This window comes from Capra hircus, chromosome 4, assembly GCF_001704415.2.
Source record: "Capra hircus breed San Clemente chromosome 4, ASM170441v1, whole genome shotgun sequence".
Lineage (NCBI taxonomy): Eukaryota > Metazoa > Chordata > Mammalia > Artiodactyla > Bovidae > Capra > Capra hircus.
In genome coordinates this window covers 14109026-14124444 of record NC_030811.1, presented here as the reverse complement: position 1 = coordinate 14124444, position 15419 = coordinate 14109026, and the positions used below count along the sequence as shown (strand labels likewise).

The 15419-nt window shown below is 44.8% G+C and overlaps 1 protein-coding gene across 1 annotated transcript; it reads left to right on the top strand.

The window, feature by feature from the left end:
• LOC102181752 (prolactin-inducible protein homolog) lies at positions 1442–12436 on the top strand. The gene is made up of 4 exons (XM_005679548.3): positions 1442–1588; positions 3063–3171; positions 11754–11868; positions 12186–12436. Exons 1-4 carry the CDS (start codon positions 1494–1496, stop codon positions 12302–12304), a joined length of 438 nt encoding a protein of 145 aa, XP_005679605.1. The 5' UTR covers positions 1442–1493; the 3' UTR covers positions 12305–12436.

Here is a 15419-nt window from a genome sequence, read left to right as displayed (position 1 = left end):
TGAAATTTATACAAGCAAGTAAGAGAAGGAGCAGGCGCAAAGAAAATTACATTGTTGAAGAATGTTGAAAGAATGCAGATTACAGAAAACTACAATGCTAAAGAAGGAGGGTCACCATGACCAGGGCGAGGTGGAATGAAAGCATTGTTCTTGAGTACACAGAATGGAAACCAAGAAGAAAGCATGTGGCCACAATAATAGCTGGAGTTACAAGTGAGGAATGGCATGAGTAATGTCAAGCTCAGAGGAATGAGTAGGGAAATGCAGGAGTACAATAAGCAGGCAGAGCAATCCACAAAGATATATTCAGAAACAGAGGCATACACCTGGACTTTAAATCTGAATTCTGGCTCTGGAGATATACATACGCAACTCTCAGAACCCTGATTTTCACCTTCATGCCAGGGAAAGTCTTCCCATACTGCCATCTGTCATGCAAAGGATAGGAACAAATTCCACAATGTCATGACATCGTAGGTAAAGGAATAGATTTAACTGAATAAAAACTATCACAATGCCAGTGCCATCAAGAGCCAGTTTCCCTCTCATCCTAGGGAGAGAATCTCTCATTCCTGCCAGAGCAATCTCTGGACACTGCTTGGGTTCTGTTCTAATGGAGACAATCCTTCCCGCTGTGGGTCTTCCTGTGTGTCTCGTGCTATAATACAGCAGTAAAAACGTGGCCACCTCAATGGTGAAATAAGCAGACTCTTCAGTGCTCAGATGTCTGATTTAGGGATGCCAACTATGTACAGAAATTGTCTAGAGTTAAAATATTGCCTGCACTGGGGACTCTGGGGCAGCTGGGGATCTTGGGCATCTGTAGGACATATCATTAACCCTGAAGTTAAGAAGGACTCTATAATCACAAACATATTCAAGTCACCCAGTGTTGTGACCTCAATTTTCCATCATCCAGAGCAGCCTATCTCTAGCTCCCCCCACCATATGATTTTTGGTAGCCCTTGGGGAGACCTTGATTACCTTGGTTTCTGAAGAAAGGATTTGAACATGTCCTGCTGAACTTAATAAGGGGATCAAGTAAACGTGCCACAGACTGAGATCTGAAATCTGCTCCCATAGCTGGATTCTCTGGCTCCAGAGACTATCGGAGCAGTGACTGAAGCTAAGACCATGTAGAGCAGGACACACCGGCATAGAAGGATGAGAAAGAAATCATTTCTGGCAACTAGGGAAAGTTTGGTATATGTTCTGAGGTCCTGGCCATTCTGAGAAACTCTAATAGTGAGAAAACGAGGAAGGGTAATCTAATTCCTCTCCCAGACTCTTAACACTCAAGCTGAATGTTGACTTTTTCCATAGACAAACAAACTTCAGCTCAACAAGGAAAGATCATGAGCGGGGAGGATAAATGTATGATTGACAACATGGATCTGCTTGGCAGCTCTCCACTTCCTTGATCTGTGTATAAAGACTGTGCTGAGCACCTGGGATCCTACGTCTCTAGGACATCACATTCTGTCTCATTCAGCATGTACTCTCTCCATCTCCTGCTCAGGGCCAGCCCTGCTGTCCTGCTTCTGATTCTTTGCCTGCAGCTGGGGACCACCAAAGCTCAGGAAGACACGTGAGCCAAGACTTTCTCCTCCTCATTAAAAACAAACAAAAAAATTGGGTGGGGAGGGGGCTCCTCCAGTCCTACTCTAGAAATCTGCATATCTGTTCCTGAAAACTTTTTCAACTTCCCAGAACTCTAGTCCCAGGAACTCTCATGAACCCCACGCCTAGCTCCATTTTTCCCCTCTTAGGGAGTGTCATCAATTTCCCTTACATTTCCACTGGGTGCTTCTAGGCTGCCCATGGAAATAAGGCTCCCAGTGTTCAAATAGGCTGTAAGTAACTGCTGTTGTTATTGTTTAGTTGCTAGGTTGTGTATGTCTCTTTTGCGACCCCATAGACTGTAGCCCGCCAGCCTCCTCTGTCCACGGGATTTCCCAGGCAAGAATACAGAAGTGGATTGCCACTTCCTTCTCCAGGGGACCTTCCCTACCCAGGCACTGAACCTGAGACTCCTGCATGAAAGGTGGATTCTTTACCTCTGAGCCAAAGCTCTGATCCACATCCTGTCCATAGTCAATACCTTTGTTAGAATTCTGCTCGGAAAACCCCACCTTCTCGTACCTTCCCTCCTAGAAGAGAAAATGAAGCAGGTCATCGAGTTCCAACAATAGCTTTGGGCAGGACTCAGGAAAGGATTAGAGGGTGTGGTCACAGATCCCTGGCCCTGTGGTATGAGACTGTGCTGACTCAGCAGCTTAGACATTCTCCCTATTCTCAAGACCAAAGATGAAGACAAGGACCACTCACCCCCACAAACACTGATATCAGGAAGAGCAGGTTTAGAAGCTAGTTCACTGAGGGTCCACGTTTGACAGAAGCAAGAAACTGGGCAAGCAGAATGGAGTTAAGTAGGAAATGGAGCTAGGGACTGGGGAGGAACAGAATCATTCAGTGAATCTTGGGAAGTTTTCTCTCCAGGAAGAGAGTATGGGATGCTGGGTTTCTGGATTATGATTCTGGTGGTGATCTCTGTAGTGCGACCAGGTGTCCTATTCTAGAAAAAACCACTCAGGATTTTGAGAAGCTGGTATAATGTGGAGGCACCAAGAAACACTGGGTGAGGACAAGTTCAGATATAGTTGCCACTCTATTCAGCCCTGAGGCATGGCAAGTTGTTGAAATAAGCTGTGCTAACTAAGGTGACCGCCCAGCCCAGTTTGCTCAGGAATTTCTTGGTTTTAGCACTAGAAAGCCCCTCATCCCAGGCAGTTCCTTGCTTTGGGGCAAACTAGGATGACCAGTGGAAGGAAAGAAGATGCTCAGCTTTAAAATAAAGAATTCAAGTTGCTTTAGTAAGCACACCTAATCTGTACAAAACAACCCCAAATCAAAAGTTCTCAGGAGACTCAGATGCTGAGTGATGCATCCTGCTCTCATCACCTCCTTCATCTGCACCTTCTCTGTTCCCTTGGTCTTGCTGACCGCAAGCCCCGTCTCTCGTGGATCGATTTCTGATCTCCGACCCGCTTCTCTCTTCCCAGAACCAGTCAACAGTTGATGACAATGGACCTGCAGATGCTGCAAATAGACGGGAGTGATGAGGCCACCGTGGTGCTTCAAGTCTCAACAGATCTGAGGGAATGCATGGTGGTAAGCAGAGGCCCACCTTGGGAAAAGTCTGATTCCTAATTATGAATACGGTTATATCAAGCTCTGACTTCAATATTGCATAATGTAATTGATAACATAATGAACCCCCACTCTCCTGCTCCCAATGCTCATATAAATACTTGAGCCTCAGAATAATCATGGGGGCTCAGGGCAGATGACTACTGTCATTTTACAAATGAAGGGACCCCCCCCCCAATCCAGAAAGTGTGGGAAGGAGGAGAGAGAAGGCATGACTAGTGGGACAAGCACTAGAGGGGAGAGAGAAAAACGTGTGAGAGGTGGGGGAGGACAGGTGAGAGTCCCTCCCCAGGTCCTGGGGAGACGAAGGACAGGAGCGTGGAGAGCCTCAGAAGGAAAACCCACAACCCCATCTGGGAGGCTGAGGCAAGTGGGGAAACGAGATGCGGGGCCAATGGGCAGGTTGTGAACCCTCCTCCCCAGGAAGACCTGAGCAGAGTCTGCTTTCTTCTCACTCTTCTGCTCTTTGGCTTCATCTGCTCTTTTGTTGGAAGTTGACTGTTGTTCCAACCACTCCTCTCTGATAAGGAAAGCACATCCTTCTCCTCCCTTTCTCCCAGTTCAGCAGTGGTGAGAGGGAGGATCTAGACCAGAGGATCTCCAAGGATAACGTTCATTAGGCCTCCTCCTGTCTGACTGCTCTGGGTCCCGTGGAAAGGACCTGTGCAGGTTGAACCCACAGAACTTCCCCTCCCACCCCAGGAAGAGTGTGTCCTTCTCCACCTCACTGACAGTCTCCTCTGGTGTTGTCACGAAAGCATGATCCTCCCTTCCTAGGAGCTTCCTCAGTGTTCAGTGGGTAAAGAATCCACCTGTAATGCAGGATAAGGCAATGGCACCCCACTCCAGTACTCTTGCCTGAAAAATCCCATGGACAGAGGAGCCTGGTAGGCTGTAGTCCATGGGGTCGCTAAGAGTCAGATATGACTGAGCGACTTCCCTTTCACTTTTCACTTTCATGCATTGGAGAAGGAAATGGCAACCCACTCCAGTGTTCTTGCCTGGAGAATCCCAGGGACAGGGGAGTCTGGTGGGCTGCCGTCTATGGGGTCGCACAGAGTCGGACACGACTGAAGTGACTTAGCAGTAGCAGTAATGCAGGAGATATAGGAGATGCAGGTTCCATCCCTGGATTGGGAAGATCCCCCTGGAGGAGGAAATGGCAACCCACCCCAGTATTCTTGCCTGAAAAATTCCATAGACAGAGGAGCCTGGTAGGCTACAGTTCATGGGGTCGCAGAGAGTTGGACACAACCGAGTGACTGCATGCACGCACATCCCTTGTTAGCCACCTCTGTTCAAGGGCCAAGGGCCAAATCCATGTATCTACCCTCTCTCATTCCAGAAAGACATCTCTCAAGAAGCACAGGTACGTTCTGACAGCTTCAGAATTCAAATTAGATTTGAAAGTGAAAGTGTTAGTCTCTCAGTTGTGTCTGACTCCTTGCAACCCCATGGATTGTAGCCCACCAGGCTCCTCTGTCCATGGGATTCTCCAGGCAAGAATGCTGGAGAATGGCAAGAATGCCATTCCCTTCTCCAGGGGATCTTTCTGACCCAAGGATCGAACATGGGTCTCCCACATTGCAGGCAGATTCTTTACCTTCTGAGCCACCGGAGACTTTAAGGACAGGGACTAAATAGAAAACAAAATTGGGACTGTGAGGATTGTTGTTCATTAAACTGCATTCTAGAAATGGCCCCATACCTATAGGAGAAAGATTACTGATCATTGAGCAAAGAGTAATACAGCTGCTTTATCCAGTTTTTCTGTTTACAATCCAATAATATGAACTATGTATACTAATTAGAGGTGGGAAGGAGAGTGAGTCATAATTTTTCAATTTTGTGTTTTATTTATCAAAAGCACAGATGAAAAAAGAATGTGAAGATGGGCATAAAAGTTTTGTGATAATGGTAATTTCTAGTGGTGATAGATTATGAAAGTCCATTTCCAGCCCTGAAAATGTAACAGATGTAAAAAAAAGTCTTTAATCAACAATTTGACACCTGATATAATTTTTTGCTGCTGATTAATAAAATTGTTTTAAGAACAATGCTAGTACAATAAAATAAAGCAAACTTTTTAAAACCTAACCAAGTACAAGTCAAAGACAAAGAACTCCATAGAATGAATGATACTGCAAATTAGAAAGAATTTATGTATAACTATAAAATAAACGTGAGCTTCCCAGGTGGTGCTAGCAACAAAGAACCTGCCTGCCAGTGCAGGAGACATAAGAGATGCAGGTTCAACCCCTGGGTCAGGGAGCTCCCCTGGAGAAGGAAATGGCAACCCACTCCAGTATTCTTGCCTGGAGAATCCAATGAACAGAGGAGCCTGGTGGGTTACAGTCCATGGGCGGGGGGTGGGGGGTGGGGGTCACAAAGTGTCCGACACAACTGAGCGACTTAGCGTGCGAGCATGAAATAAATGTATAACTCTGAATATACCTTCATATTTTTAAAACTTTGGAAAAAATATAATTTTATAGGTGTGATGTTTCTAGAACCTAATATTCATTTTCTACTAATTATAATGTTTATGTAGCTAAATTCTTGATCCAGTGAGGTATTAAAGATCATAAAGACAAGTATAGAATAGGTTGGCATTTCCCTGGGGGTTCAGTGGCTAAAACTCTTTACTTCCAAGGCAGGGGACCTGATTAGGGAACTAGATTCTACATGCTGCAACAAGAGATCCCTTGTGCCACACCTTAGGTCTGGTGTAGCCAAATAAATAAATAAATACAAATAAATATTTTTAAAATGGAATAGATTATATCCTCAAACATGTGTTTGAATATAAACACCATATAATAATTTAATGTTGAAGAAAACATAGGGTTAACCAAGTGCTTAAACATTTGTGGTCTGGACCATTTTGCTGGTCTTGGAACTCTTACCAGAAAATTGCTCTAAATTTGTAAATTAAATGCACTGATTACAAAGGAAAACAGACATAATAAAGAAAAATGATAAAATTATTTAAAAAGTAAACTTGTGATACCGCTATATATGTGTGTTTCTTTATGGGCACACTAGCTGAAAGGCAATATACTTAAATATAAACAAGTTACATTTTATTTTCTAGAGATTATATTATACGGTGGCTGTCATTGTGAAGCTTGAGTAAAGACCTTAAACTGTACACTACCATTTGGCAAAAAATCATAGCTGTTTTGTTGGACATCCAAGGGACTAGGAATTTTTCGTTTTGGTTATTCAAGTAGTGAAAATCCTGATTCATAAAGATTGTTGTTGCTCACTTCATAAGTCATGTCCGACTCTTTGTGACCACATGAACTGCAGCATGCCAGGCTTCCCCATCCTTCACTATCTCCCAAAGTTTGCTCAGACTCACATCCATTGAGCTGGTGATGATATCTAATGGTCTCATCCTATGCTGCCCCCTTCTCCTCCTGCCATTGATCTTTCCCAGAATCAGGGTCTTTTCCATTGAGTCAGTTCTTTGCATCAGGTGTCCAAAGTACTAGAGCTTCAGCTTCACCATCAGTCCTTTCAACGAATATTCAGGGTTGACTTCCATTAGGACTGACTGGTCCAACTCTCACATCCATATATGACTACTGGAAAAACAATAGCTTTAACTATACGGACGTTGGTTGGCAAAGTGATGTCTCTGCTTTTTAATAATTTGTTTAGGTTTGTCATAGCTTTTCTTTCAAGGAGCAAGCATCTTTTAATTTTTTAATTGCAGTCATCATCCTTAGTGATTTTAGAGCCCAAGAAAGGAGAATTTGTCACTGTTTGCACTTTTTCCTCTTCTATTTGAATGAAGAGACAGGACTGGATGACATTTTGTTGTTGTTGTATTGTTCGGTCACTCAGTCATGTCCAAGTCTTTGCTACCCCATGGACTGCAGCATGCCAAGCCTCCCTTGTCCTTCATCATTTCCCAGAGTTTGTTCAAACTCATGTCCACTGAATTGGTGATGCCATCCAACCATCTCATCCTCTGTTGTCCCCTTCTTCTGTTTCAATCTTTCCCAGCATCAGGTTCTTTTCTAATGAGTCAGATCTTCACATCAGGTGGCCAAAGTATTAGAGCTTCAGCTTCAGCATTAGTCCTTCCAATGAACACCCAGGACGGATCTCATTTAGGATTGACTGGCTTGATCTCCTTGCAGTCCAAGGGACTCTCAAGAGTCTTCTCCAACACCACACTTCAAAAGCATCAATTCTTCAGTGCTCAGCCTTGTTTATGGTCCAACTCTTACATCCATACATAACTACTGGAAAAATCATAGCTTTGACTATATGGACCTTTATCATCAAAGTAATATCTCTGCTTTTTAATATGCTGTCTAGGTTTGTCATAGCTTTCCTTCCAAGGAGCAAGCATCTTTTAATTTCATGACTGCAGTCACCATCTGCAGTGATTTTGGAGCCCCAGACAATAAAGTCTTTCACTGCTTCTGTTGTTTCCCAGCCCGGCATTTCACATGATGTAGCTAAATATGCTAAATAAGCAGAGTGGCGATACATAGCCTTAACGTACTCCTTCCCCAATTTTGAACCAGTTTGTTGTTCCATGTTCAGTTCTAACTGTTGCTTCTTGTCTCTCAGGAGACAGGTTAAATGACTTGGTATTTCCATCTCTTTGAGAATTTTCCACAATTTGTTTTGATCCACAGTCAAAGGCTTTTGTGTAGTCAATGAAGCAGAAGTAGACGTTTTCTTGGAATTCCCTTGCTTTTCTATGATACAGCAAATGGTGGCAATTTGATATCTGGCTCTTCTGCCTTTTCTAAACAAAGCTTGTACATCTGGAATTTCTCAGATCACATACTACTGATCCCAAGTATTCAAGGATTTTGCATATTACTTTGCTAGCATATGAAATGACTGCAATTCTACTGTAGTTGAACATTCTTTTGAATAGCCCATTTTTAGGATTGGAATGAAAACTATTCTTTTCCAGTCCTGTGGCCACTGTGGAGTTTTCCAAAGTTGCTGACATATTGAGTGCAGCACTTGAACAGCATCGTCTTTTAGGATTTTAAATGGACCAGCTGGAATTCCATCACTTCCACTAGCTTTGTTCACTCTAATAATTCCTAAGGCCTGCTTGACTTCACCCTCCAGGATATCCATCTCCAGATGAGTGACCATGCCATCATGGTTATCAAGTTATTAAGACATTTTTGTACAGTTCTTCTGTGTATTCTCGCCACCTCTTCTTAATCTCTTCTGCTTCTGTAAGTCCTTACTATTTCTGTCCTTTATCATGTCCATCCTTGCATGAAATATTCCCTTGATATGTCCAATTTCTTGAAGAGATCTCTTGTCTTTCCTAATCTGTTGTTTTCCTCTATTTCTTTATATTGTTCAATTAAGAAGCCTTTCTTATCGTTCCTGGTTATTCTCTGGAACTCTGCATTCAGTTGGGCATATCTTTCCCTTTCTCCTTTGCCTTTCGCTTCTCTTATTTTCTCAGCTATTTGTAAAGCGTCCTCAGACAACCACGCTGCATTCTTGCATTTCTTTTTCTTATGGATGGTTTTCGTCACACCTCCTGTAAAATGTTATGAACCTCTGTCCATAGTTTTTCAGGCACTCTGCTATCATATTTAATCCCATAAATCTAGTCATCACCTCCACTGTATAATCATAAGGGGTTTCATTTAGGTCATACCTGAATTGTCTCTTGTTTCTCCCTACTTTCAATTCAAGCCTGAATTTTGCAACAGGGAGCTCATGATCTGAGCTACAGTCAGCTCTAGGTCTTGTTTTTGCTAACTGTATGGAGCTTCTCCATCTTCAGCTGCAAAGCTTATAATCAATCTGATTTCAGTCTTGACCATCTGGTGATGTCCATGTGTAGAGTTGCCTCTTGTGTTGTTGGAAAAGGGTGTTTGTTATGACCAGTGTATTCTATCTTTGCCCTGCTTCATTTCGTACTCCAAGGCCAAGCTTGCCTATTACTCCAGATAACCCTTGACTTTCTACTGTTGCATTCCAGTCCCCTATTATGAAAGGTACATAACTTTTTGGTGTTAGATCTAGAAGGTCTTGTAGGTCTTCATAGAATTCTTCAACTTCAGCTTCTTCGGCATTAGTGGCTAGGACATAGACTTGGATTACTGTGATGTTGAATAATTTGCCTTGAAAATGAACTGAGATCATTCTTTGTTTTTGAGATTGCACCCAGCACTGAATTTCAGACTCTTTTGTTGCCTCTGAGGGCTATTCCATTTCTTCTAAGGTATTCTTGCCCGTAGTAGGAGATATAATGGTCATCTGAATTAAGTTCACTCATTCCTATCTATCTTAGTTCACTGATTTCTAAGATGTCAAGGTTCACTCAGGCCATCTCCTGCTTGTTCATGTCTAATTTGCCTTGATTCATGAACCTAACATTCCAGGTTCCTATGCAGTGAAGTTCTTAATAGCATCAGACTTTACTTTCACCACCAGACACATCTACAACTGAGTACAACTGAGTGTCATTTCTGCTTTGGCTTAGCCTCTTCATTCTTTCTGGAGCTATTTCTCTGCTATTCCTCAGTAGCATATTGGACATCATCTAACCTTGGGGGCTCGTCTTCTGGTGCCATATCATTTTGCCTTTTCACAATATTCATGGGGTTCTCAAAGCAAGTATACTGGAGTGGATTGCCATTCCCTGCTCCAGTGGACCACGTTTTGTCAGAACTCCGCACTATGACCCATCCATTTTGGGTGGCCCTGTACAGTGTGGTTCGTAGCTTCATTGAGTTACACAAGACTCTTTGCCGTGACAATGCTGTGATCCGTGAAGGGGGATAGATGAAGACATATTGTTGTAAATGCAATAAAAAACTAAACAAGGTGAAGGTACATTTCTCTATAGAAACACCAGGATGTCCAAAGTATTCTGAGTAAAACCCCAAGGGTGAGAACATTTGAATTTACTGTTTGGGGACTGACAGGCCATTCAGCACAGAGCTGCCAGCTACCTGGAGAAGTTGCAGGAAATGGGCTGATGGCCCCAGCCATGACCATGCACGTCAGTCCGATAGAGCACAAAGGTAGTGATGAGAGACAATATTTCAAGATCTCTAAAATTATAATGTAGTGCAAACATATCTATGTCTCTCTTCTTGATAAGATCACGCATATTGCTAATACCACCATGGATTACTGATGGCCTTTGTAACAGAAGTGCTCAGTTTCAATGAGAGTCTAGTAAAAATAAAGATAAAACCTCTTTCCACCTGAATACACAGACTCACTGAATACTATCCACAGACCTTTCTGGGTTTATGGACCACAGAATAAAACTTCCGTGCTGAACACTAACTAGACAGAAGGCTCTTGACTCCACTGAAACTTACATATGCTGTACTCTGGGATCTTCATTGACTTAGCTTCTTCTTAATTTTGGCTGTGCTGGGTCTTCCTTGTGTGGCTTTTCTCTAGTTGCAGTGAGCAGGGGCTACACTCCAGCTGCAGGAAAAGAGCTTCTCATTGCAGTGAATCCTCTTGTTGGGGAGAATGGGCTGTAGAGCCGCAGGCTCAATAGCTATGGGCATGCGCTTAGTTTGCCCTGTGGGATGTGGGATCTTCCTGGCCCAGAGACAGAACCTGTGTATTCTGCATTAGCAGGAGAATTGTTTACCACTGAGCCACCAAGGAAGCCTGCATACTCTGGGATCTTAAGTTGTAAAGTGCTCTCGATTTGAAAAAGAGAAGGAAAACTAACTTCAAGATCTAAATCTCATTTGGAACCCATTGCTAGGAGAAGGCAATGGTACCCCACTCCAGTACACTTGCCTGAAAAATCTCATGGGCAGAAGAGTCTGGTGGGCTGCAGTCCATGGGGTCGCGAAGAGTTGGACACGACTAAGCGACTTCCCTTTCACTTTTCACTTTCATGCATTGGAGAAGGAAATGGCAACCCACTCCACTGTTCTTGCCTGGAGAATCCCAGGGACGGGGGAGCCTGGTGGGCTGCCACCTATGGGGTCGCACAGAGTTGGACAAGACTGAAGCGACTTAGCAGCAGAAGCATGTAGCAGCCAGGGTTGGTGAGTAATTGCTTTCACCTCACAACTGAGGAAAACAAGAGTGAGACACATCACCCTAATTATGAAAGGTCACTAATTACCTAAAGTCACAGAGTTTTAGAGGAACACAGCCGGGGCTCAGCCACAGTCTGGCAACGGGGCCTGGCATTGACTTCCATGCCCAAGCAGCCAGGCTGTGGTCACAGCCCAATTCCGGACAGCCTTGACTAGAGAAGCAAGGCAAGCCTGCTCCCCAGATGACCAACTGCCCCAAGATGACTGATCCCAGCCCTGTGAACTCACTTACCTCTTTCCTCCCAAGCCCTAGACCCATGCTGCTAAAGTAGGAACTTGAGGACATGAGGACAGAAGACCTTCTGACCTAGAGGACATTGCGTAGTTCACTCCTCCTGCCTCTGACCCACACTCACCCCTGCTTTTCAATCACTGAGTAGATCTTCCTCCTCCCGTCACCCTTTCTTGTCTTTCACTTTTCCATCCTCAAGCTAACACTGGGTCCTCTCTCCCCAGATTAAATGTTATCTTCTAAGCAACATTCCGATTGAAGGCAATTTTAATTATAAATTCACCTCCTGCCTCTGTAACAATTCCCCGAAGAGATTCTTCTGGGATTTGCAAACCAACAGTAAGTACAGGAGATGACCAAGGGAAGAACTATCCTCCAGGGGGGTAAAAAACACAAATATGGCTCCAGACCTGGATCAGAACCTCCATGAGGAAGGGCAGAGAGGAAGGGAGGGAAGAAGGGGCAGAGAGAATGTGGGGACTCTGCCCAACCTGAAAGGTGAAAGGTTTGGGAGAAAAGCTAATGAGACCTATATTTGTAAATGACTTGGGAAAACTGAATCCCAGTGGGGAAATTCCTGGTGATGGCAGAAAAGTCAAGGCATTGGGTTTAGAGTGTTATCAGAGATGACCTTTGTCCTGCCTTGTCTCTTTCAGGTACTGTAAGAGTAACAGCAGTGGTTGATGTTATTCGTGAACTAAATATCTGCCCGGATGACTGGGCAGTGATACCTATTAAAGCAAATCGCTTTTCTCTCACTAAGAACCTACCATAGTCTGATCTAAATGGAAGCCTTTGTCTCTGCACATCCCAACCCCGCCAGCAGGGGATTTCCTCCAAGGAAAGCTGGTTGGGGTCAACTAGCTAACTTTAGTCTCTAAAATAAACTTCTCACAAGCTTCTCTGACTTCTGCTGTGTCTTTCCTACAAAGTCTACCCCCAAAGGAATCTCAGAACAGCCAGAATTTTTCGGGTTCTGCTCTTTCAAAAGACCTTTACTGAGGAGAGTTTTTGGGCTTTCCCTGTCCATGAAATACTCTGGCCACCTGATGCAAAGAGCTGACTCATTGGAAAAGACCCTGATGCTGGGAAAGACTGAAGGCAAGATAAGGGGATGACAGAGGATGAGATGGTTGGATCTCATCACCAATTCAATGGACATGAGTTTGAATAAACTTCAGGAGTTGGTGACGGACAGGGAGGCCTAGCGTGCTGCAGTCCATGGGGTTGCAAAGAGTTGGACATGACTGAGCAACTGAACTGAACTGAACTGAACTGTCCATGAAAGAGAAGATGAAAGACAGAGGGGCCATTCTCATAAAAAGGAAAAGTGGTAGCCCTAAAACTCATAGCAAGTGATGGGCAGAATGTGGACAGGAACCTCAAGGCCCCCTATTCCCTGGCCCTCCTACATCCCACTGCTCCACACACCCTCCTTCCCCCAGGAACTGCTTCAGATCCCAGGAGATGGGCGTCACCCTGCCTCTAGCGGAGTCAGGGGCAGAATCTATGGACCCCGGGATAAACAATAGCATTCTGTTCTATTCGGTTGCTTCTTTTCAGACAGTGAAAGATGGTAGACTAAAGCATGTCTACTAGACAGTGGGCTGCACAAGAAGCATAATATGCCAAAAGGCAGAGGGCAAACTGAGGGGCTCCACCAAAGAGGGTGAATGAGTCCTTCCTGAGAGAAGGGGAGTATGAGCCAGGGTCAGGGCACACAGCGGGCAGAGGGCATTGTGGCTGATGGAATAGCAGGTGCCAAGAGGCCAGACCATGAAACAGCAGCAAGATCAGGGCCAGTAAGCACTTTAATATCAGGCAGGATTAAGAGCAAGTCAGGAAGGCTAGAAAGGTGGCCAACAAGGAGACAGGAACAAAATTGCTGCATCTGGACAAGAAGGCAGAACCATAAATGAGTATCAGAATCCAGGGCAAGAAAACACAATTACTGGGAAAGATCACTTGATATACTAATTAGAATAGTACAGTGATTGCATGCTTAAGATGTATCAAAAAAGCACTGAAGATTTTTATTTACATGCTTTACCACATGCCTTATTATAAAACAACCTCAAGCTATATATACATGTATACACACACATACACCCACACACATACATAGGAGTGAGTATTATTCTGTCATGGAGAAGAACAAAATCATGCCATTTCCAACAACATGGGTGAAACTTGAGGATATTATGCTAAGTGAAATAAGTCAGACAAAGAAAGAAAAATACTGTATATCACTTATATGTAAAATCTAAAAATGCTGAACTCAGGAAGTTGGGACAGAAAGCAGAGTAAGATGATCCTGGACTCGCCTCCTCCCAGGGACACACCAAATGACAACTATATATACAGAAGCTCTCTCTGGGAATGACCTGGAGACTAGCAGAAAAGGTTTTCCACAGCTAAAGATAAGAAGGAAAAGCTGCATGGAGAAGGATAGGAGGAACAGAAGTGCAGTCTGGTTGGGACCAGTCCTGGGGGTCTAACCCATCGGTGGGGGGAAGGATATCACAGCCCAGGAGTCTTACCTGAGGTTTCTGAACACACCAAGGCCCCCCAGCCCAGGAGACCTGCACCAGGAAGACAAGCTCCCATACCATCTGGCTTTGAAAGCCAGGGAGCTTGATGCCTGGGAGAGCCAGAGGGCTGTGGGAAGCTGAGACACTACTCTTCAAGAAAGCTCACCAAAATTCGTTCCCTCGGAGTGTCAGCACCAAGGCAGATGTTTCAAAATCTCTTACCTTGAGAGACTCATTGACTAACTTTCAGGTGCCAGAGCAGCAGGGATCATGGAACTTCCAGGGGCTTCCCTGGTGGCTCAGAGGTTAAAGCGTCTGCCTCCAATGTGGGAGACCCGGGTTCAATCCCTGGGTCGGGAAGATCCCCTGGAGAAGGAAATGGTAACCCACTCCAGTATTCTTGCCTGGAGAATCCCATGGACGGAGAAGCCTGGTAGGCTACAGTCCACGGGGTCGCAAAGAGTCAGACATGACTGAGTGACTTCACTATAGAGAGGCTGGCAGGTGACACTTTGATGGCAGTTTTCTTATAGCTCACCCTCTACTTAGCTGGTCCAGCACTAACGGGCACCTTTTCTGACTCTTGCCATTTAACTTACTTGCCCTGCTTGTCCCACCCTGGGTTCACCTATGGACCCAAAACATCTGGCAATCTTCCAAAGCAGCACCCCAACCCTGCCAGCCCCAACAGACATCCTCAGCCAGCAGCGAAGCCCCACCAGACCTGGCAGCCACCCCGGAGCTACACCAGAGCCCCTCCAAAGCAGCCTGCCACCCTCCCAGTTCCAGCAGACACCATCAGCCAGCACTGGAGACCCTCCAGAGTAGACCACTGCTCCCCTCATACCCAGTGACCAGGCTAAGTTGGCACCAGACTCCCTCCAATGTGCCCTCTTACCCCACTAGTCCCAGCAGGCATTTCTGACCAAAACCAGAATCCCTCCAAAGCAGGCCACTGTTTCATCTTACCCGGTGGATACCCTAAGTTAGCAAAACAGAGCCCCGTCAAAGCTGACACCTGCCCTGCCAGTCTTGACGGTCACCCTTCGCTGGCAGCACCATCTGAAAGCAGCTTCGATCCCAGGCAGGGCCCGCCTGTACACAGCACAGCACCAACAATGACTGGTGCCAAGCCTTAGAGGCCGCCGCAACATGGCCAGTCCTTCACACCAGCACATCTGTGTTAAGCATGGCCTGGCCACAACATGAAGACAGGCAGTAGATCTAAACCATACCAAGCATCTTTTCTGATTAGAGACAGAAAGAATTAGAAAAAGAAGAACAAAGAAATCCCAGAGTCAGCAGAATAAAGGAAATAATAAAGATCAGAGAGAAAATACATAAAACAGAGGTTTCAAA